Genomic DNA, 23,419 nt, shown 5'->3' with positions numbered 1-23,419 from the left:
TAGTGTGGAGGAGGGCAGACTCTAAAGAGAAACCGCTATCAAACTTTTCTCAGATGAAAGCGTAGTCAGAGAGAAAACTGTCATTTCTAGAACATTTGATCTAATTAATAAGACAATTCAATGCACCTCTGAGAGAAACTATACATTGCTATATCTACAAAAACTACTTATAAATAATCAACAATGTCTGTGTACATGTGCATGCCTGTGTCAAGGGATGACAGTCCACAACATTTAGCAACAGGGTCTGAAAGTGATGGCAGCAAAAAAAAAAAAAAAAAAAAAAAAAGACAAGAAAAAGAAGTTTGTTCTCTTTCGTATCATGAAATGCTATTGCAGAAGTGTGATGTTTGAAGCTGTCATCTGTCCTGTTCAACAGAGAAACTCATTAGAAACTATATTATGATTATTATTTGAAAAAAAAAATTTAGTCAAACAATAAGCTTCATTCTAATGATTTCTTCAATCTATATGACATAGTTTAAGTCTCATATCCCTGCAATTATTTGTAAATTAACATGTACGTATAAAATTGGTGGGGAGAGAATACAAACCATTAATCACAGTTTTTAAGGAGATTCAACAAATACATGAAGACTGTCCTGAAGCTGTTGTATTTTAACGTTAATTCCACTTCCCCAAGAAGGGCTGCCTAGTCACATGACTCCAACTGAACCTTCCCATTTTAATAAGTAAAATAAAGGAAAGCCAGTGACTAGGCAGGGCAAGGGAAGTAGAGAGGCCTGAGAGCTTTGAGGGAGGGTGAAGGTCGTCATGGCAACATGGAGTTTCCCAAGGACCAGCTAGACCCAGGTGATATTAATTGGCATTAAATAGCTATGAACATTAAGGATTTTATAGGTCTAGCATCTTCTATGAAGGGTAGTTTGTATCTTTGTCTATTTGATGTAATTTTGTTGTGTAGAGGGCTTGTGGACTGAGAGTTGAACATATAAACCTGTATGAAAAGTTATCGGGTTGTAGAGTTGTGTTTGTGTGGGATTTGGGGTACAGAAATACCCCGGGACAGAGGCAGAGAACAGGCGGTAGTAAACCGCCAGGGGAAGGGAGTTGTGTGGACGAGTTGGGCCGTGGTGGCTCGGACCAGGCTCCAGAGGTGCGCGGCTTGGTATCGCGGTCAGGCCTGAGGAGTGAGACCTCGGGGGTGGTAAAGAGATAAACTGATTTTCATTTTTTAATATTTACTACAACAAATACAAATTCCTAATTCCAAAGGAGCCAAAAACAAAATTTTTAAACTTGCTGGTATGTGACCACCCCAGATACATACACACCACATACAATACAACAGTAGAATCCCTAACCAGAGTAGGTTTCTCTCAGTTCTCCCAGCCACACACTTATTCATACTTTCCCTCCAACGCACAAACTGGTAACAATAACTGAGGTTTATGAATAGATTGCTAATACAATTCACATACTGCCTGTAATTTTTCAAATGTAAACTGCTGGGACCAGTTCCATCATATTCCAATAACTGGAGGTTCACAGTCCAGGACCATCACTCTAGAACGGGGGAGCTACACAGAAGACCGTCTCAAAAAAGTCTACATAGAAACATAAATTTTGCAGTTTTTCCTCAAGGACACCACATAGGATGGAGAAAGAATTGGAACATCATGAAGATGTTGTAAGTACAGACCACTGTTGAAGTATGGCTACTGAGACAGCTCAGCCCGCAAAGACTGCAGCTCAGCCTGTGACTGGAGTTCAATAACCAGAACCCACACAGTGGATGAAGAAAACTGACTCATCTAATTTAAATCGAAAGTTTTTAAATTTATTTTTGTGTGTGTTCATATATTCAAGCATGGGATAAGCTTGCAGGAATTGTAAGGAGACCTGCAAAACTTTCATACACTATGTGGGTTCCAAGGGTGGATCTCTGGGTCATCAGGCTTGATACCATGTTGCTGGCTGGATCTGTTTGTCTGTCTCTTTCCTTTCTCCAATCAGGGTTGTCCTCTAGTTTAAATGTACTTACTGTAGTACTTGCACACAAACAGACAGACACATACACACACATTAAAAAAAAAATGTTGAGAGACTAGAAAGATGGTTCAGCAGTTAAAAATACTATTCTAACTCCAGTTCCAGGGGATCTGGTACCCTCTTCTGGTCTCCTTGGCAACAAGCACAAAGTGATGCATGTGCAGGCACATATATGAAGGCAAAAAAAAATGCATACATACAAAGCAAAATATTACCAAAAAAAAAAAAAAAAAAAGTGAGCCAGGCATTATGGCACACACCTTTTAATCCCAGTAAAGAGGTAGATCTGTAAATTGAAGACTAGCCTGGTCTACATAGTTTCAGAACATTGAGAGTTACAGAGTGATACACTGTTTAAAGAAAGAAAAGGAAGCAAGGTGGAAGGCAGTGAGGAGACAGATACAGCGGAGCCTTAGAGCAGCATGAAACCTTGGCTTTAAAAGCAGGAGCTGCCAACTTATTGTCTACAAACAAATCATTGTCCCTTACACTTCTACTTTCTCATCTGTAAGACAGATACTCTTCCATGAGCCTATCAGTAATAAATGAGGTAAGGTATTCATAAGGGTTTTTCCCTTTCTTTTGGAGGTACCAAAATAGACTAGAAAGAGGCAGGACAGTAGACTCAGAGTTGCTCTCTGCCTGGGGTAACTGGACAAGGCAGCCAAGCTGGGAAGCTCAGTCTCTCCTCGGTATGAATGTAAAAGCATGGGTCACTGAGTACTGGCTTACTACACTAATCGTGGATGGTGGTTAAAGCATTGCTAATGTCTACAGTAGAACAAGAGGTAAACAGCATGTAACACCCATTACTCGGGGACTGAGCGACTACAGCTGCATGTTCAAAACCAGACAGAGCAACTCTGTGAGACCGCATCTTATAACACAGTTGTGTTTTGTTTTTTTAAAAAGGGATGAGAAGTTGCTGGTACAGTGACTCAACAGTTAAAGGGGCTTGCCCAAGATTGGCACCTGAAGTTTGATCCCTGAAACCCACATAAAAGCAGAAGAGAACAAATCACCAAGTTACTGTTTAACCTCTAATATGTGCTAAGGTATTCATTCATGCACACACATACATGCATCATACATATGCACACCATGTTTTTTAAAAGGGAGCTGGAAGGTGGGAGATGTAGGTCAGAGGTAGAGCCACGCCTAGCATGCACCAGGCCCTAGGTGCAATGTCCAACATAGCAAATGAATACACACACAACAGACTCCAGCCGGAAAGATGGCTCAGCGGAGAAAATCCTTGGTGCCAAGCCTGATGACCTGAGCCCCATCCCTGGAATCTACATAGATGAAACAAGTCCTTCAAGTCTTTCTGATGCTTGAACACATGCACAATAATGTTTTTAAAAGTTGTCTGTTTTTTAAAAATGAGGAAGCAGATAAAGCAGGTCAAGGAGGAGGCCAGTTTGGGATCCTAGGACACTTTAAGTTTATTATCAAGTTTATTTCAAGTCAGGTACTTGAGAAAACACACAATGCATGTTAGCCACCTGATCCTGGTTTTATTGTATCTGTGTCTGTCCCTTTTCTATTCCCTTGATGACCCTATCCAGATAGACACTTCCATCTAATCCACTGGTTAACTATACTGCAAGCATTCTTGTTCCTAGTTTAGGGATGAAAATCTCTGAGTTTGAAACCAGGCTGGCCTATACATTAACGTACAAGACAGCCTGGGACATACTGTAATTTTGAATATATTTTTTAAATTAATAAAATCATAATCTCCAAGATAAATAAAATCACCAGGTGGTGGAGGCACACACCTTTAATGCCAGCACTCAAGAGGCAAAGGCAGGTGGATCTCTTAAGTTTGAGGATAGCCTGGTCTACAGAGTGAGTTCCAGGACAGTCAGGGTTACACAGAGAAATACTATCACAAAGAAACAAAAATGAAAAAAATAAGTAAAAATCTATGGCACAGAATTTTATAATAGGCTAAAATTTTTTTCTATTGTTACTTTTTAGAAAATATGCTTTATCTTTTGTTTATAATATTTAATATTAATCCAAAAACATTCATAGTTACAAATTGTGAGCCAGTCAGTGATTTCTCTCTTTATTGAAGCTTCTCTTCACTAATGAATGCACTGTTCTTCAGATCACGTAACTATAGTTCTGAGTTTTAAACATAACCTAAGAAGTCACCGCCTCACTGTACCAGGAGCAGTCCCATTTCTGACTACACAGTAATCAAATCACAGCACACAAACAATAAACTTGAGTATTGCCAAAGGTTCTATTGTTTTCTCAGAAAAGCCTCAGAACATCTAAATTTCTGGATTTTAGGATGGGCTGTGAGCACTCACCGACTGCATGCTGACCCCAATTCGCTGAATCCACATCCTCATCAGGCACTTAATCCAGCCCAGCATGGAGATGGCCGCGTCTTCCCAAGCTGCAGGTCAAGTACTTCAGGCATCCATAGCAGCACATGGTCCATAGAGCACACTGAAAATGTCAGTGCAAATCTGAGTGTAGTCTAAACAATTCACAACTGAGTACTAAGATGAGATCGTTTTTATTTAGCATCTTTATGTTTACATGTCTCACAAAATAAACTTAAAATATAATACCTCAGAATTTGGAGTGCAAATTAGAGAAAACAAAATTTACACATTCCCAGCTTGTTTACATGGTAGCACACGCCTAGAATCCCAGCACTCAGAAGTCAAAGGCAGGCAAACTCTTTGAGTTTGAGGTCAGCCTGGTCCACATAGTTCCAGAATAGCCAGAGCTACAAAAAGACTCTGTCTCAAAAATAAAACTAAGATGAATTTTAAAAACTTAAAAATAAAAAAATAGCAACAACAACACAGGCATGACACAAGAATCTGTTGTGATGTGAGAGCATGCAGCATATGCCACACTAACCAGAACATACATGTCTTCATTACTTTATAAAGATGCCCATGTCTAGACCTTAGATCAGATACATTATAGTATCACTTTGTCCTATGCAGGTTATTATATAAACAAATCTTCCAGTCAATAGGAATTTGAAAAGCAAAGGCTCAAAACTGTCCAAACAGAAATGAGTGATTTTTTTTTTTTTTAAATAAAGAAGTCAGATGTGGTGAACCTCATATGCATTTGGAGAGAAAGGTGGGAGAACCAGTTGTTCAAAGCCACCCTAAACTACAAGAAATCGTGTCATAAAACCAAAGTATGTCATGAGTGCGGTAGCACTGAGGAGGCTGAGGCAGAGGGGTCAGGACTGTCTCAGTACAAACAGGCACATGCCCTTTTTTTTTTTTTTTGAGACAAGGTTTTTCTGTAGTCCTGGCTGTCCTGGAGCTCTGTAGGGTAGGCTGGCCTTGAACTCAGATCTATCCCCCTTCCACAGCCCTCTACCTCCCCCATTCCCCTCACTCCCCCATTCCCTACTCCTCCCCCACCCCAGCTAATTTAATTCTTTTCCTACAGATTTGTCTCAATCTCAAGAGGCCTACAATATGCAGCTTTTCTGCCTGGCTTCTTTCACCTAGTATGACACCTGGGCTTTGTCCACCCACAACTTTTCAGGTTTAAAAGCTTATTTCTTTTGTGCTGAATGTTCCGTTCTCTAAAAGTGCAGAGGTTTATTTACTTATCTAAGAAAGACATCTCAATTGCTTCCAAGCATTAATTATAACAAATAGAAAACCATATTTACATATATATGTGGCCACCTACTTATGGGGTATCACAGGACAGTTAGGGGCTGTTCTCTAGATGCTGTTAACCCCTCACCCCCAACACACGCTTTTCTTTCAACACAAGGTCAGCCCTTGGCCAGGAGCCTGCCTGCACAGGGTATACTGGGTGGCTAGCAAGCCCCAGGGATCTGCCTATTCCCTCCTCCCAGTGCTTGGATTACAAGCATTCATTATCCACACTCAGTTTTTCACTTGGGTTCTGGGGATTAAATTCAGGTCCCTGTGTTTATCAACTGACCTACCTCCCCAGCCCTGGGTTCTCTTGAATTTTATATTTTGTTTTTTTGTTTTGTTTTTTATTGCTTGCATTTTTTTTTCACACAGGGTCTATGGTAATCCAAGCTGGTTTTAACTCGCTGCATAGACTTACTTGGCTCTGTATTTCTTATTGTGCCTCTGCTTCTTGAGTTCAGTTTATAGGTATGTCCCTCCAAACCCAGCCAGATTCCTTTATTTTTAATACTACATTGGCCAGGGTTCTCAAGAACAGAGCCAGTAAGATGTACAGATATAAAGAATTTTATGAAATACTGATTCATTCAACTCTAGAGACTGACAGTGCCATGCCAAATCGAAATGGGCAGCGGAAGTGACATAATGACCGCCACTTGCTCTAGGGAGCAGCCCAACTCCACAGATTCAACAGTCACTGCCATAGTCATTGTCTAATGAAAAACTGGCTAGCCACTGGAATGCTGCTATTTCTACAGACTTCTCTAAAGCGCTTCCACTCACTGTTACTCTAAAAGTGTCAATGTTGCTTCCTGCCGAATTCTCAAAAACAAAGTCCTCAAACAGATTATGTACTGAAGCAATGACCCCTTGGCTTTCAATTTTTTTTTTTTTTAAATTTTTATGCTCTGTATGCAAGTCTGTCAAATGCACGTGGGAGCCTGAAGAAGACCCGTAGATGGCACAAATTCCCTGGAGCTGTATTTGTATAGAGGGTGGGTTTTCAGCCTACTAACAGAGGTACGGGAACTGAACTCAGTCCTCTGGAAAGCAGCAAGTGTACCTCCCTGCTAAGCTCTCTCCATCTCTGGCTCTGAACTTGTGATTCTCTTCTGTCTTCCAAAGTGCTGCTACCTCACCAGCTGCTCTACACTCTTGGTCACTTAGGACACGCAAGTCACTGCTGTCATTCATCTGTGACTTTCACTAAGTCTTTACTCCAAGCCCTCCCCTAAAAGGAATTCTGCACACTTGACTGTCAATGATGGTGCTGTCAACGCTTGAAAGATTCTAACTTTCACACTGATGCTACCATTCTCAGAAAGACATAAACAGGTAAGACAAGCACATGCTTGTCATCACTAAATCCAGAGGAGGGGAGAAGATCAAAGTCCCCCTTGGCAGCACAGTGAGTCTGAGGTCAACCTGGGCTACATGAGACCCTGCCTCGGAAAAAGGGTCTAGAAAAAACTAGAAGAGGATACGGCTGTTAAGAGTGCCGCAGAGCTCCAGGGCTCCTGGACACTGTTCTTCTTGGTACAGATACTCATGTGCTGACTTTGTAAAAACTCACCAAAATATTTTCTGGAGTGTAAGTTATACTTCAAGTAAATTTTTTAAAATACAGCTTCTGCTCTGTTGGTTGCTTGTTTGAGACAGGGTCTGTAGGGGATATTAGACAGAAGTCAGTACAGGACACACTAGATACCAAGATTATTATCATGGAGAAGCAATCAGGGGAGGAAGCTGCCTCTGAATCAGGCAAAGGCAGACAAAGCAGCAGTGACAAGTGTTTTGGCAGGAGTGGGTTTTTAAGGAAAAAAGGGGGTGGGGTAGGTAGTCTGTGTTATCATGAGCCATTAAATCCTGATTTGACAAATTAGCTAAATAATGACCTTGGTGTTTTGTCTCAGGAATGAGTCAGTGGCCAAAAGAGGGAACAGACCTTGGGGGCCAGCTTTAGCAATGTAATCTAACAGAAGGAAAGGCAGAAAGGGCAAAACCTATCGCCAGGTTTGCCACACTTGGCTGCTAGAGCAGGCCTCACTGTCTTCTACAAAGCCCTGGCTGGCCCAGAACTCAGTATGTAGACCAGGCTGGCCTCCCAACTCAGAGATCCACCTGCCTCAGCCTCCCAAGTGCTGGGATTAAAGGCATGTATAAAGGTTATGTATATATACTTTAGTTACTGACTTGAAGGTCCATTTACACTATTACGAACAATGCTCTCGGAACATTATCTCATTTTTATAAAATTCCTCAACTTTTTATTTTTCTTATACACAGAAAGACATATATCAAACTATTAAACCTGAAAAGAGTGGACAGAAACAATTTTCTTCCTCATATAGTCTTTACCATTTAGCCAATGTTTGAAAGTATGTTTACCAAAACCAAATTTTAGGCCGAGACAGATGGAGCTCTTCAAGTGTAAGGCTCCATACTATAGATTGAGCTCCAGGCCAGTACATAGCAAGACATAATCTTATTTTGTTGAAAACAACAGAAACACACAAAGCCTGGGATCTGGTTGTGAACTCCCATAATCCCTGTTCCTGCAAGATGAAGCTTTGATAGACTCAGGGTTATCTTCAGCTTAAAGTCAATCTAGGGTCAACCTAGGCTACACAAGATCCCCATGAACACATACACCAAATCTAGTGCTGAGGGCTGTAATACACACAAAACCCCAGGCTCAGTCCTTAGTGTCATCAGAAAGAAATCTAATACCCAGCTCCCATAGCAAGAGGCTGCTTCAGAAGGGTAACCATACCTAGACTAGCTTTCACTCACACAATCCTATGGTTTCTATCTGAACATGTCTTTTCTCCTTCTCACAGTAGGAAAGGCTTCACGACACAAGGTGAGCCTCTACTGTGCAGCTGTGTCCCTGGCGTACTTGGCAATAATCTCCAATAACCTCCTGTGCCTTCACCCTCACATTCTACCAAAGGCATCCAAGCTCCACTTGACTCTCTTTTGACTAATTTCAGTTATTTCGTCTTTGAAACTTTAGAATTTCATAAACCCAATTTCCAACAATTCAGTAAGCTTTTTATTTTACACATTTCTAGCCTTACTGCTCCCTCAACGCTCTCCAGACCAGCTGACTCAAGCTTACCTACGCCATCTGCTATGGTTTGACTATGCCCTCCAAATTTTGTTTTGTTTTGCTTGATTTCTGAGACAAGATGTCTTATAGCCCAGGTTAGCCTCACTCTCATTATGCTAGCTATTGATTTCCTGTACTTCCTAAACAACAGAATTACAAGAGTACCTACTACTCTTGCAGAGGACAGTTCTTGAGTTTAGCTCTCAGCACCCACATGGCAGCTCTAACAACCCCACTTATAACTCCAGTTCCAGAAATCTGAGGCTCTTTTGGCCTCAGAGGGTATTGTATGTATGTGGGATACATAAAACAAGTATTTAAAAACCCAAACAAGTGTGATTCACCCTGCCTGGCTCCCCACAACAATGAGGTTTATGACAGAAACCCAGTCCCCAAATAGTAATAATCCTAGGATGGACAGAAAAACTACCTTGAGTTCAACACCAGAATTGGCTCTACTGAGTTTAAAGCTAGTGGAGGCTACACAGCAAGACCCAGTCTCAAATGAAGCAATGCAAAACAAAAACAAGAAGTGTCAGATGGGCGGAGAGGGTGTGTTAGTCAGTGCAGTTAGTTTCTGACTAGGAGAACCAGTTTAACACCGTCTATGCATTCCATCTCCCCAACTTCCCTCTCTTGCTGTTCCTTTCCCCACTGGACAGCTTGACTGTCCCAAAAGCAGGTGCCAAGGTGCTTCACTTCTTTCTCTAAAACAGCCAAATAAATCTTCCCTGGGTGTTCTATTAAAACAGCAGAAAAATGGGCTATCTCTTAAATTCATCTTCCTCCTCCTCCATTTCTCAGCAAATAAAATAAATCTATCACAATTTTTCCATTTTCTTCTTTCCTTTTCTATTGTCTTCACCAGATACCATCTCGTTGTCTTTCTTGTTAGAAACCTTCACAATCATAAATAGACAGGTACTCCCTCCTGGTCACCCTAACTGGTTATGATCTATCTGGTCAGTTCTTTGTCGTCCTCCACAGTCTACACTTTGCCAGTCATTAAGGTAACTCCAAAGGTTCAATATACGCTTCATCTTTCAACTTGTAGTCAACATCCTACTTACCAACTATCTCCTATACTAATTTATGTCTTACTAATGCTGTTTCAGCTTAGCTATGCCTCCTCTAAGAAGTCTTTCCTGATCAACCAGAATTAAGACCCTCCTGTGCACCTGGGCAGTGATGGTGCATGCCTTTAATCCCAGCCCACCAAAGGCAGAGGTGGGTGAATCCTGAGTTCAAGGCTCTACAGAGCTCCAATACAGCCAGACCTACACAGAAAAACCCTATCTTGAAGAAAAAAGAAAAAGACCTGTGCACATTTCTCTGTACATTAGCATATTAAAATAATATGCCCAAATTGGTTTTTTGTTCATTTGACTTAATCAGTTGTGACAGATACTATAGCTCAGTTTTTAGAACAGTGTGGAATAGCTGCTCAACTGTTAAGTGGCGTACCTCCAATCCTACCTAATATGTGAGAGGGTAAGGCAAGGGAATCAAGAGTTCAAGAAAATGAAAACAAGATGGCTTAGGGGTAAAGGTGCCTATTGTCATGCCTAAAGATCCACATTAGATTCCCAGGACCCACACAATGGAAAAGCATAATAAAAAATAATAAAATAATAATGAAAATATGTAATAAATAATAATAAAAAGGAAAAAAGAGTTCAAGACCAGCTTGGATTGGACAGGGAGACCTACACTCAAATATATATTATATAAACAAATAAATACACACACATACATATATATATATATATATATATATATTTATACATACACACACACACACACAAACACACACACATACATATTTATATGACTTTGCTTCTCTGAGTTAGGTAATATCCAAACAAACTCTCCTCTCACTTAGGACAAGTAAATTAGGTGGAAAAAGAAAAAAATAAAAACTCCTGACCCTGAAACCATCAGAGACCTATTAAGAATGGGAAGGATAACCAAGTCAAAAGCTGGTTTAGCAGGCAGAAAAGCAAATTCCTTTAATTTCTAAACCTCATGGCCAGCCTAGGAGATATATAAAAACCTTAATAAAAACAAAAGCAAATAACAAATGAAAAACTTGGTTCTTTGAAGAGTCCATAAGTGTAAAAATATAGTGTTCTGATGAAATCCATTAAGAAAACAGAGAAGGGCTGGAGAGATGGCTCAGTGGTTAAGAGCGCTGACTGTTCTTCTAGAGGTCTCGAGTTTAAGTCCCAGCAACCACATGGTGGCTCACAACCATCTGTAATAGGATGCTCTCTTCTGAAGTGTCTGAAGACAGCCTCGGTGTACTCACATATAATTAAAATAAATGAATCTTTAAAAAAAAAAACAGAAAAATACATTAGCACTATCAGAAATTAAGGGGAAAAAAGACAAGCAGTACATTTCCGACAGGTAACAAGAGTCCTAAAACGAAGACAAAACACAAACACTGAAAGGAGTTACGGTAGCTACATTGATTCAGTCCAGGGAACTAATAGTTGGTGTTTTCTGATATGCAATCTTTCTTTTCTTAGGTGTCTGTTACATGAATGCTTTGTGATAGACTTATATATAATGTGTTATACTTTGTGTGATGGCTAATTTCCACCCAGCTTGTTTTTCCCATAGCACTGATACATATATACACATATGTGTGCATGTATATAAATGTAAGTGTTCTTGTGTGATATAGCTAATCTTGTCAACCTGAATATAACTAGAATCAACTAGAACCCAGGCAGCTGGATACACCAGTGAAGAATTTTCTTGGTTGGTCATTTGAGGTGTCATGGTTTGAATATGCATGGCCCAGGGAGTGACACTATTTGGAGTGTGGTCTTGTTAGAGTAGATATGTCACTGTGAGTGTGACACACCCATCCTAAGACCCTCATCCTAGCTTCCTGAAAGTCCATATTCTGCTAGAGCTTTCAAATGAAAGGTGTAAAACTCTCAGCTCCTCCTGTACCATGCTCCTGCTTTGATGATAATGGACTGAACCTCTGAACCTGTAAACCAGCCCCAATTAAATATTGTCCTTATAAGAAGTGCCTGGGTCATGGTGTCTGTTCTCAGCAGTAAAACCCTAACTAAGACACACCCTAAATGGGCCATACCTTCTGGTGGCAGTCTACATAAAGTTATAAAAAAAGGAAACTTTTTGCCTGTTTGCGCTCATTCCCACTGTTCTGTTGCTGTATTCCTTCCCTGATGTTACAACTTCTTTGGGATTCCAATGTAAACCAAAAAGACTGGCACCTCTCTAGGGGCTGCAGAGACAATCAGTCTCATGGACTGAACAGGTCGTTGACACTTCTGTAAAAAGCTAGTGATTGTTGGACTAATGGGATCACAACCACTCCAGAAAACACATATATATGCACTATCAGTCTGTTCCTCTAGAGAACCCTGCATGACTAATACAATACATATGCCTAAATATATGAATACAACCTGCTAGCCAGGCAGTGGTGGCCCACATTCAATCCCAGCACTGAGAAGGCATAGGGGCAGAAGCAAACAGATCTCTGAGTCCAAGGACAGCCTGGTCTATCTACAGAGTGAGTTCCAGGACATCCAGGGCTACACAGTGAATCCTTGTCTCATGAAAAAAACAAAAACAAAAACAAAAAACAAAAACAAACAAAAAAACCAAACCTGTTTCAATTGCATGTTAACTTGTATATATGCAGTTTTAGGGATGTTTTGTCTTAGAAAACCAATTGTGCTCTTTCTTGGGTGGATCTGACTGGAAAGCCTCCTCCCCTCAAGATTAGCTTTCCAGTTACTAGGAGGTACCATACAAGCTTCCAAAGGAGAAAAGCAATCAACCATCTTGCCCAGCCATGAGGTATGAACCACAACAATGACCAGTGTGGCAAGATAACCTTATGATACAATAGTGATTACCAATAGCTCTCTTATTGGATGTAAGATTCACTCAACAGGAGAAATTATGAATGGTACTAGAAACATAGCCAACTACCCAGGACTGGTGAAGTCGTGGATATTAGAGAACCTACAACTAATTTATTAAACCAGCATAATCCTACATAATCCTGCATCACAAAATACATTCTAAATTATTTACACTTATGCCTACAGGTAAATATAGTTCTTATCCCTCACTAGCTTCATTATTTGAGGAAGGGTTTCTCATAGTCCTGGGCTTAGGCAGCCTGTGAGTACCCAGAATCCTCCTGTCTCTCTCTCAGGAGCTCAGATTATAGATGCAGGCCACCATGTCTGCCTTTTTACAAGGTTACAGGTATCAAAGAAATAGCATTAAAGCAGGCTGCAGATTGGTCTGTTGCTGTGTGCTGTAATGCTATTCTATTCCTAAGGGTCTTCTGTTTACAAGCTTTTGTTGTGCAAACCTTGTTCCTTCATTTAAAACTATTGGTTAAATAAAATTGGCTACAGCCAATTATGGGAGGGACTAGAGGTAGGTGGTTTTAGAGTGACCAGGTTGTAGGTTAGAAAGGAGAGCAGAAGCTGCTATGAGAGAGGAACCATGAGCACATGGGCAGGAGAAACAGCAAGGATCTGGGGTACGCACTGGGGACATGGCCAGGTCTGCAATTAGAAGAGAAGGTTAGGGGTTATGCCCTAGTAATTGTCAAAGCCAAATAAAATAACCATAGTCTAAATTCCACTTATGTGTAAACTAGTCAGAGATAAGTTTAAATTCATTGTACTACACAAACAGAGCTAAACATACTTTTTCCTAGAAACTCTATGATGATGGTATACAGGTTAATTAACTAGGCTACTCTAACATACATTATAAGAAACAACAAACTACTTTTATGGGGAGGGGAGCAGCTAGCAGTTAGAGAGAGAACCAAGAGTAAATGAGAATAAATAGAAATTAGAATCTACTTTTAGAACACTAAGACAATACATACTAACTCCTTACATCAAAAATAAAAATAAAAAAAGACAATCCACATTCCGGTGTCAAACACTGATGTAAAAACTAGAATAATCAGGCTGGAGAGATGGCTCAACCGTTAAGAGCACTGACTGCTCTTCCAGAGGTCCTGAGTTCAATTCGTAGCAACCACATGGTGGCTCACAACCATCTGTAATGGGGTCTGATGCCCTCTTCTGGTGTGTCTGAAGATGGCTACAGTGTACTCATATAAATAAAATAAATCTTTAAAAAAAAAAAAAAAAAAAAAAAAAAAAACTAGAATAATCAAGTAACAACAACTGATTAGTTGAAAGTTTGGAAGTTTGCTTTTTTTAAAAAAAGCTGTCTTCCTGTGCTTTTGTCCCTATAGTCCAAAAGTTTGCTCATTTTTCCTCAACAGGATGTGACCTTTTTCCTTTTGTTTGTTATTGTTTATTTAATTTTTATGTACACAACATTTTGCCTGCATGTAATTGTACCACAAACCTGCCCAGAAGCAGAAGACACTGAATTCCCTGGAACTGGAGTTACAGACAGTTGTTAGCCATCATATAGATGCTAGGAACAGAAATGAGCACTTACACAAGAAAGAGCAACAAGGGCTCTTAACTGCTAAGCCAAGTCTTTAGACCCTGTTGTTTGAATGACCTTAGAAGGCTGAGGTGGATGCTGCATGCCTAGTATTTGATATCTGAGGAAGATCCCATTAACTACATGGAATTATTAACTAGTCTAGGCTACATGGTCAGCTTGGTTGTTTATTAAGAGTTATTTTATTTACCCAGTATACTCGTATTTACCATTATAGAGCATACTGATAGAGCACACCAGTAATCTCAGCACTTGGGAGAGGCAGGTGGACCCTTTTGATTTCCAGGCAAGCCGTTTCTACACAGCGAGTTCCATAAAAAACAGAGTTATATAATAGATTTTGTCTTATATAATAGACCCTGTCTTAAAAGCCAAAAACAACAAAGATTTGTACTTAGAGACCAGAAGAGAACTTCCTACCATGCACAGCTGGAGTTATAGATGTGCCACAAGGGGCACCCTATCCCCTGGGACTCATGTTACAGTTGTTAGCTGTGTGTGGGTACTGGGAATGGTACCTGGGTCCTGTGGAAGAAAAGCCAATCCTCTTAACTGCTGAGCCATCTCTCCACCTCCACCATGAGCCCATGATAGCCTTTAACACCTGCTCCTCCTGCCTCCACCCACCATGAGCTGAAATGACAGTCCTGAGTGCCACCATACACAGCTTCAGACCCTGCCTCCAGAACAACTTCAAAAACTAAACTTGAAAACTTTTGTCCACTTTATTTAGCTCTAATCAGTTTTCTGTTTTTGAGAAGAAATGAAGGTCATGAAATTATTTAATGTAGATTTAAAAAAATGCTAGGTCCTGGAACATAGCAATATACTAAAGTTTTAGTGGACACAGTATATTGATTTCAGATTGTTCTAGGAATTTGTACCCATAAGTTAAATAATAAATCATTATTTTATAGTTATGTCAAAGCACTATGATGTATCAACTAGACTACTAGTGAGGTACACTAGTAGTTACTTGTAACTTTAATTTTTTAAAAAAAACTTATTTTTAATGATGATTCTTAAATGCTTTAACCTCCCTTTTAGCCCACCACCCACCAGAGGTAGTGGGAAAGAAAGGATGGAGGATTAGGGGATCGGAGGGGGGGGGGTAGCGGACCTATTTAGAAAGGTTCTTTGGAGCAACTACCATCTTTGCTGTCTGGAAACCAGCAGTTCAGTTCACAGGACAGCAGCAGGACAAGAATCATCAGTGGTGGCACTACCTAGCAGAGACAGCCAGTCCTTGGCTCACGTCAGCAGGAGGGACCTGGAGGAATGCCAGAGGTTCTCGGCTGTACCTCTCAGTAGAGACTAGAGACCCACAAGCGTTGCACAGCTAGCTCTATAAGCCAGCCTGGCTCAGCCTCCGTCACTGTCCACTGAGTCCTATTTACACCCTCCAAATATCACACGTCCTCCATGTGCCTGCCTCAGCGAGCGTCTCAGCTGACATCACTCTGCCAGTGTCAGCCCAAGTCCACTGCAGCACACCACTACAAGTTTTATGGTTCGTTTCTCTCTAGGGTCCAACAACTGCAGCGCAACTACACAGTGTAAGGTGGACCGATACATGCATGTCTGCTAGAATCCTTCACGCCATGCTTGCTTCCGCACAGCATCCTTTCACTTGTGTCCACTTCAGCTAATGGTTCCTTCGAGTTTGCCCCAGCCAAACACCACTTAGCTGGCTTTCTAAAGAACCCTTAAGTTTCCACTTCAGTTACTAGACTTGCATTTCAATTTAAAGATTAGGGTGCTGGTACAGAGTTAACTACACATTGTGAGAGAGACTCTTCTTAGCTTGTAAGCGCTGTATAGTCAAACTTGGTTGTACAGAATTGCAAACCGATTTCTCTTACCTTCTTTTTAAAAATAATGTTTAACTTTTAAGTACACTTATATGCACACATACATGGTCATACTGACATATATGTGGTCAGTAGACAACATGGGAATTAGTTTTCTCATGACCATGGTAGTGTGATCAGAAATGAGTGGGTCCTGGTGGCTTGTAGACCACCGCCAGTTAGCCCAGCTGAAATCCTGAGCTTCCATTCGGGCTCAGTAAGACAGTCTCAAAAACCAGAGCAATAGAGGAAGGCAGCTGCTGTCCTCATCCAACCTCCAAAGCCGGCGGTGAAATGGACGCCTGGTGCATTTGAGAAAGAGATAACTCTGACAGCATCTGAGAATAACTAGCGGCCTCTCCTCCCCCCAAAAAAACTGTTTTTGCATTTAAAACTTCTGTGTTGCTGCAACTTTTCAAGCAGGATAGAATATACAGTTTCTGGGTGTTCTGTTTTTTTTCCTCCTCCTCTTGTGACAGGTTCTCATTCTACAACCCAGGCAGCCTGAATGGATTATCTTCCGGCTTCAACTCCCCAGAGTACCGCCATTGTATATCAAATCGGTATTTACTATAGTAATCTCATTCTTTAATAACAAAGTTTGTTTTTCTTAAGACTAAGTCTTACTACATAGTCCTGGCTGGCCTGGAACTCACTATGTAAACCAGGCTAGTCTGGAACTCAAAGAGATCTACCTGTCTCTGTTACCCAAGTACTGGAATTAGGTGTATGCCACAAAATTTTGGGGGGTTGAAGGCAAGGATTCTCTGTTTAGCCCTGACTGTCCTGGAACACTTTGTAGACCAGCCTGGCCTCAAACTCACAGAGTAATAGTCCTGGTTGTAGTCTGACTACAAAGTCAGACCCTGTCTAAAAAAAAAAAAAAAATTAAGTTTAAAATCCTAGTTATACTGAAAATTTACAACTTGTCTCATTGTGTTTCCTAGTCTGACTTAATTTCTATTTGATAACAATAAACAAACTCCTTGCAAGATAGCACATTCTGGCTACTGCTGCAGAAACAGCACTAAAGAGCACTCCCTGCTGACTGACTTTAGACTGTTTTACTATTTTATTTTCAAGGGTGGGTATGATTACTAGTGGGCAAAGGAGCCTGCTGCCAAGCGCGATGACCTGAGTGTGATCCCTGAGTCCTACATGGTAGAAGAGAACCAATTCTACCAATTTGTTTTCCACACAAGACAACGTACTAAAAAAAAATTTTAACTGTTTTCAAAAAGGTAATAGAAATTGATTTCCAGTTATATACAACACACTTTGACTAGCTCGAGAAAGTATTTTCAAATTAAGAGGCAAAAAGCCAGCTGTACCTTGTGGCGCATGCCTATAACCCATGCATTTGGGAAAATAAGGTAGTAAAGGCATATGAGGTTAGCCTGGTCAATAAAGTGGCTAGCCTGGAATACAAAGCAAGATGTTCTACCGAAAAAGAAGAAATGTGTGCTGGGACTGAAGTGTGCACCCATAATCCTAGCACTAAAGACATAGGCAAGGAGCTGGGCCTGGTGCACCTTTTAATCCCAGCACTCAGGAAGCTTGTGGATCTCAGTGAGTTCAAGGCCAGCCTGGTCTACATGAAGAGTCCAAGACAGCCAAGCCAGGACAGTTACACAGAGAAACCCTGTCTAGAAAAATAAAAACAAAGTAACTGAAAGAAATAGGCAAGGAGTCCCCTCAGGTTCAAGACCATCCTGGTCTATATATCAACCTCCAAGTCAGCTGGAGCACCACAGTGAGACCTCATCTCAATTCTAGAGGGGGGAGGGGGGCGCCGGTGGACACAACTTTCATGTAACAAGATAGTAAGTAGTGTGTCACAAGTTCCTGGAGTAAATCATTGTAATATAAAACAGCTACATACACTAGGAAAACAAATGTGACTGGGTTCCAGAAAAAGATTATTCATAGAGTTGGGCGTGGTGACTGAGGCAGGAGGTTGACCTAGGTTCTAGGCAGCTCAACTTAATTAATCTATAGGGTGCATTCCACCCCAGCCTGGAGTAAGGAAGACAACTCTGTCTCAAAACGAAACAAAGCAAAAAAAAAAGTGAACACTAAATTCCCAAGTATCCTGAAATACTTTTTTTTCCCTGGGTGTGGTAAAACAAGCTTTAAACCCTGCACTTTTGAGGCGGGGGCGCTGGGGGAAGGAGGGTCAGAACTTCTATTGACCGTCCTCAAGCACAAACCGAGGTGAACACCAGAAGAGGTTACATCAGACCAATCACAGAACAAACCATCAGGGGGGGAAAGGAAGGTTGGGTTTGACTACGGATCTCAAAGTCTCGGTAGTCTGGGCTCCACGCAAACTGCGCACGGCTACAAAGTTCAGAGCTGCGAGCCGAGAATGACAGGAACGTGGGGGCCAGGTGGAACCGGCTGAACGCTCTGGGACGCCCAGCTCCGCGCCCCAGCCGGGACCCAGCGAAGGCGCAACGCCGACGGCGGGGGATGGGAGCCAGGCCGGCGGCCGGCGGAGCTCAGCAGGCCAGGCGAGCCGGAGGGCTGCTCTCCGCTCCGGGTTCCTGCCGCCTCCTTCCCGCTCCCCTGCCTTCCGCGCCGCGCCCCCTCCCCTCCCCTCCCTAGACCACTACGCGGCTGCCGTCCAGCTCCGGGTGGTAGCCATTCCCCACTTCGCCAACCGCTTTTCCGCGTCCCGGCCCCCACTCACCTCAGCTGCGCAGCAGCCCTCACCTTCCCAGCTACTCAGCTTTCCAGATTGGCTGTCCCGGGACCTTAATGCCAATCAGCCAATCCCCGCCCCTGGCCCGGCTGAGGCTGACCAGTGAGCGGACTCGCTGAGGCCCGGGGGCGGGCTCAGGAGCGCCGGGCCGAAGGCGTGACTGCTCCCCGGCCACGCCGGCTACCTTTCCCGGTCTCTGTGCGCACGCGCGAGGCCCAGTAAGGGGCATGTGCGCGCTCGTGTGCCGCGCTTTGTCTTCGGTGCGTCTGCCGGGGAAACTTTTGTTGGTAAACTTGGCCGCTGCTGGCTGTAGAAAGATCCACCTTCCGAGTGGAGTCTCAGGTGTGTGCCCGCTGAAAGGAGCTGAGTTCTTAGCCTAACCTAGCCCGTGCCGAGCCCTTCTCATCCCACGCTCTTTGGGGACTTGTTTCTGCCAGGGCGATCTCTTGTTTCCAGCCTCACATCCGGGATGTATGTTCCGGAGGAGTGTGAGGCGCTGCTCAGAGGGGAAAAGGACTTTCTTTTCCTGCCGTCAGTTCCCCCACCTCAAAGTCTGCCTAGCTGGTGCGCATACTTTTTAGTGAAGGGCTATTCTAGATTTCAAATAACCTTGTCATGAAATGTGATCGGTCTGTGTCGTGTTAGCTATACGCAGCATGGTAATGTGTGTGGGTGCGATAAAAAAAATGAATATGGAGGGAAAGCTTATCAGTCGTTCAAGAGGCTGCTCCTAGCTGGGCGTGGCAGCTCATATGAGTAACCCCAGCCTTTTGAAGTTGAAGACTGGAGGATTCAGAGTTGAAGGCCAGCCTACCCCACTGGAAACCCTATATCCAAAACAACTCGGAAAAGAGTGAAGGAGCTGGGGCAGGAGGTGGGCAGCTATTTAGCCTTCTCTCTTACCTTCTTATTCCCACATCGCTAGGCAGACATTAGAGCGCTCGTATTCTTGCCCCGATGGCCTAAATTCCTCCTGACTACTGCTTTGTATTTCATCAAGAGCTTCGGTTCAGTTACTCAACAACCGCTTATTGGGGAGCCCACTATGACAGTACAAAGATTTTTTTTAAGCTTTGAACCACACCCTGAGTGAGCCAACCATATAGCAGGGAGATCAAAATAAGGTTAACATATGTGATCGAGTGTTAAGTACAAAAGGGCCTGACAGGCCATGCCCAAGGCTGGAAGAGGGAAGCCTGAGAGAACAGTTCAGGGAGGGGTGTGTGGTCTGAAGCTTGCTGAAAAGACAGAAGCTGCTGAATTGAACTGGTGGTGACCACAGACCAGGGCGACCATTCCTACCAATGGCCCGTTGCTTCTGAAATACTTGTAGGATTTACTCCTAAGCTAATTGTCACTTCAGTTCACCAGCTGTGTGACATCACACAGGCCCATGTGATTGTCTGTTTGAGAAAGGGGGTACCTGATAGCACCCATCAGCTGGAGATGGCTTAAAATCTGTTTTTCTTTACACCTCCCCTTCCTTCCCACATTGCTTTATCCTCCAGTGCCCTGGAATGACCCTGGACACTTTGACAAATCTAGATGAAGAAGCGATGACTTAAACCTGAGCAGTTTCATCGCAAATTATTATTTCTCCCAATAGTGGAATCATCTCTAAGCATTCTGTCCAAGCTGTGTGCCATCACATTCAATACTGTGACACAAGAACCTATCGACATGACGCCTGGTACTTAACCCCGGTGAAGGAAAAAGAGGGTTTAAAATCTGTCCAGCCAGGAACTAACCTAGAAGAAAATTCTGCAGTCATGCTTTTGAATTTTTAAGCTTTACCTTTTGAAAGAAAAAAAAATTATTTTTTAGTTTTACAGAAAAGTGTCAATGGGTAGAAAAAAAGGTCTGGTGTTCCCCAATCTTATATTACTGTGATACACAGAATTAGAAATCCTTCACTCACCCATTACTAGTATACTGGCTGATTTTATGTCAACTTGACACAAACTAGTTATCAGAGTGGAAGGAGCCTCAGTTGAGAACACAACTGTAAGATCCAGCTGTAAGGCATTTTTCTCTGGTCAGTGGAGGATTTGGGTGGGAAAAATCATGCAGAGCAATCATGCAGAGCAAGCCATGCGAACCAAGCCAGTAAGCAGCACCCTCCATGGCTTCTGCATCGGCTCCTGCCCCCATGTTCATGCCCTGCTTGAGTTCCTGTCCTGACTTCCTTTGAACATCAACGTGAAAATGTAAGCTGAATAAACCTTCCCTCCCCTACTTGCTTGCTTTTTGGTCATGGTGTTTCAGTGAAGCAATAGAAACCCTAACTAAGACAATTACTGACAAAAACTCCAGACTTTATTCAGGGCCGCACCACACATAGCACTTAGTCATCAAATCACCTTTGTCTGCTCTCTTCTTTCGGTCTAATTCTTCTTGAGTTGACACGACTGTTACAGTGGAGGCATACAGTCAGATATTTTGTATAATGGTTAACCTATGATTATAAGACTTGAAGAAAATAATACATATGGAGATACTTGACTCATGCCCACAAGAACATGTTATCGGCATGACCTATTACTAGTGATATTTTGACCATCTGACCATGGCAGTTTCTGCAGGTTTCTCCACTATACAGCTGTACTTTTTGTTTCCTTTGTGTGTGTCTGTGTGTAGGTTCTGCATGTCCTAAACACCATTCTAGGCCTTCTTGGGAAAAGGCTGATTGTCCATCTTAGAGCAAGAAATACACAGAATGAGTCAGGAGCATCTCTACTTCTAGAAGAAAAAACATAACCAAAAATCAAAAAGACTGCATAAACCCACCTAAAAGTGCTTCATGAGTCCTAAATCCTGCCCACATTTAAGAGGACTCCTAAAAAGAGCATCCCTGAGTACATTAGTCCATACAGTTTTAGAATTTTATTACCAGGAATATTTGTTGCTTCCCTCTTTTATTTATAATCACTATTTGTCCACACACACACACACAAATATGTTCAAGTTTGTCCTGAGATTTTTATTTCTTTGCACAAAGCACTCATGAAGTGAGTTAGGTTGGTTTATGCAGTCTTTTTGATTTTTGGTTATGTTTTTTCTTCTAGAACTAGAGATGCTCCTGACTCATTCTGTGTATTTCTTGCTCTAAGATGGACAATCAGTCTTTCTCCAAGATGCCCTAGAATGGTGTATAAAAATAAAGATTTAGATACCAAGTATCCTGGTGACTACTGGCATATCTTTGAAATTCAACTGTGAGATGACAATTCTGGTACATTTTCACCATGTTGTTGGTTTTTAAAAATTATTTGATGAGCTGGAGAGATGGCTGTGTGGTTAGGAGTACTGCCAGGTCTTCTAGAGGTCCTGAGTGCAATTCCCAGCAACCACCAGGTGGCTCATAACTATCTATAATGCAATCTGATGCCCTCTTCTGGTACCTAAGTGTATATGCAGGTAGAGCATTCATATACATAAATAAATGAATAAAGACTTTGAAGAGAATTGTTTGTATCTGTAGATATCTGTGTGAGCATGTGACCTGTGCATATGTGTTCCTCTAATCCTGTTCACCTATTCCGTAAAGGCGAGATCTCTCCCTGAATCTATGACTTTCAATTTTTTAACTGGGTTTTGTCTTCCTCAAAGCTGTTGTTAGATGTAGCTTGTTAAATGGGTCCTGGGATCCGAACGTTTCTCCTCACTCATGATTGTACACCAAGCACTCTTAACCACCAACCCATCTCTCGAGGCCCTTATCATGTGTATTAATTGTTTATAGCCCTGAGATAGTTACCTCATTAAGCCCCACCTCCTAGTATATAATTCCTCCTTGAACATGGGCTGCAGTTATTAACATAGTTCTTATGAGACGATAGCAAGTGCCAGAGGATGCTGATTTTCAGATCAGGTTGCAAAAAAGATCTCAGCCTTGATGTTGGCTTCCCTACTCTTGTCTCTCCTTTACCCACTGAGGGAAGCTGATAGCAAGGAGTTCTCTGGCAATAGGCAGCAGTAACGGTCCAGTGTTCAGTCTGTGGCATCGCACATCCTACTAAAAGCCATGTGACTTCAGCTTGGGAAAAGATCCTCTTTGCCAAAGCCTTGAAATGACTGCAGCCACAGCTAACACCTCTGTGATACCTTTGAAACAGGAGCACTCGGCTAAGCTCAGGTAAGCTGCCTGTGCAGCTTGGGGGATAAAACATGCTCCTTGTAGTAGGCTTGAGACAGTCTGTAGTAGGAAGTAACAGATGATGAATATAGTTCCTCTTCCACAAGCTCAGGGGTTCTTACATCTCAGTTTGAAGCTACTAATGTATATATATATATATATGTATGTATGTATGTATGTATGTATGTATGTATTATGTATGTATGTACAACACAAATCCCTACTAAGGCGATTTGTAACAAGTTGGTAATCAAACAGCAAATATTACAGGGCAATCCACTTGGGGATATTAGAAGAAAACAGATTTTTCTTTATTTAGTATATTTGATCCTGGAAGGTTTTTTTCCCCCAGTGGATAGTTCAGCTTTTTCTGAAAGAATCCTGACTAACAGAAAGGTTGCCTGATGTTTGGATGAAGAGAGGAAAATGAGTCAGCAG

General features: G+C 42.0%; 1 protein-coding gene across 2 annotated transcripts in view; it reads right to left on the bottom strand.

Annotated features, from left to right (window-relative positions):
- Positions 1-18,881, bottom strand: part of MTFR1 (mitochondrial fission regulator 1) — a 36,268-nt gene extending 17,387 nt beyond the window's left edge. The window contains exons 1-2 of one of the 2 annotated variants that reach the window (XM_080929618.1): positions 18,835-18,881; positions 4,338-4,479 (exon numbers count right to left, since the gene is read on the bottom strand). In XM_080929618.1, the coding sequence (XP_080785744.1) occupies positions 4,338-4,403 (66 nt within the window). In that variant the 5' untranslated portion in view covers positions 4,404-4,479; positions 18,835-18,881. Of the gene's footprint in view, positions 1-4,337; positions 4,480-7,251; positions 7,336-18,834 lie in introns of those variants that run through there. The other variant, XM_080929619.1, reaches the window with a different exon arrangement.
- Positions 18,882-23,419: the final 4,538 nt, after the last annotated feature.

This window comes from Micromys minutus (assembly GCF_963924665.1).
Source record: "Micromys minutus genome assembly, chromosome: 15".
NCBI lineage: Eukaryota > Metazoa > Chordata > Mammalia > Rodentia > Muridae > Micromys > Micromys minutus.
Note: the sequence above shows the minus strand (reverse complement) of the source record. Positions and strands in the feature narration are given on the sequence as shown.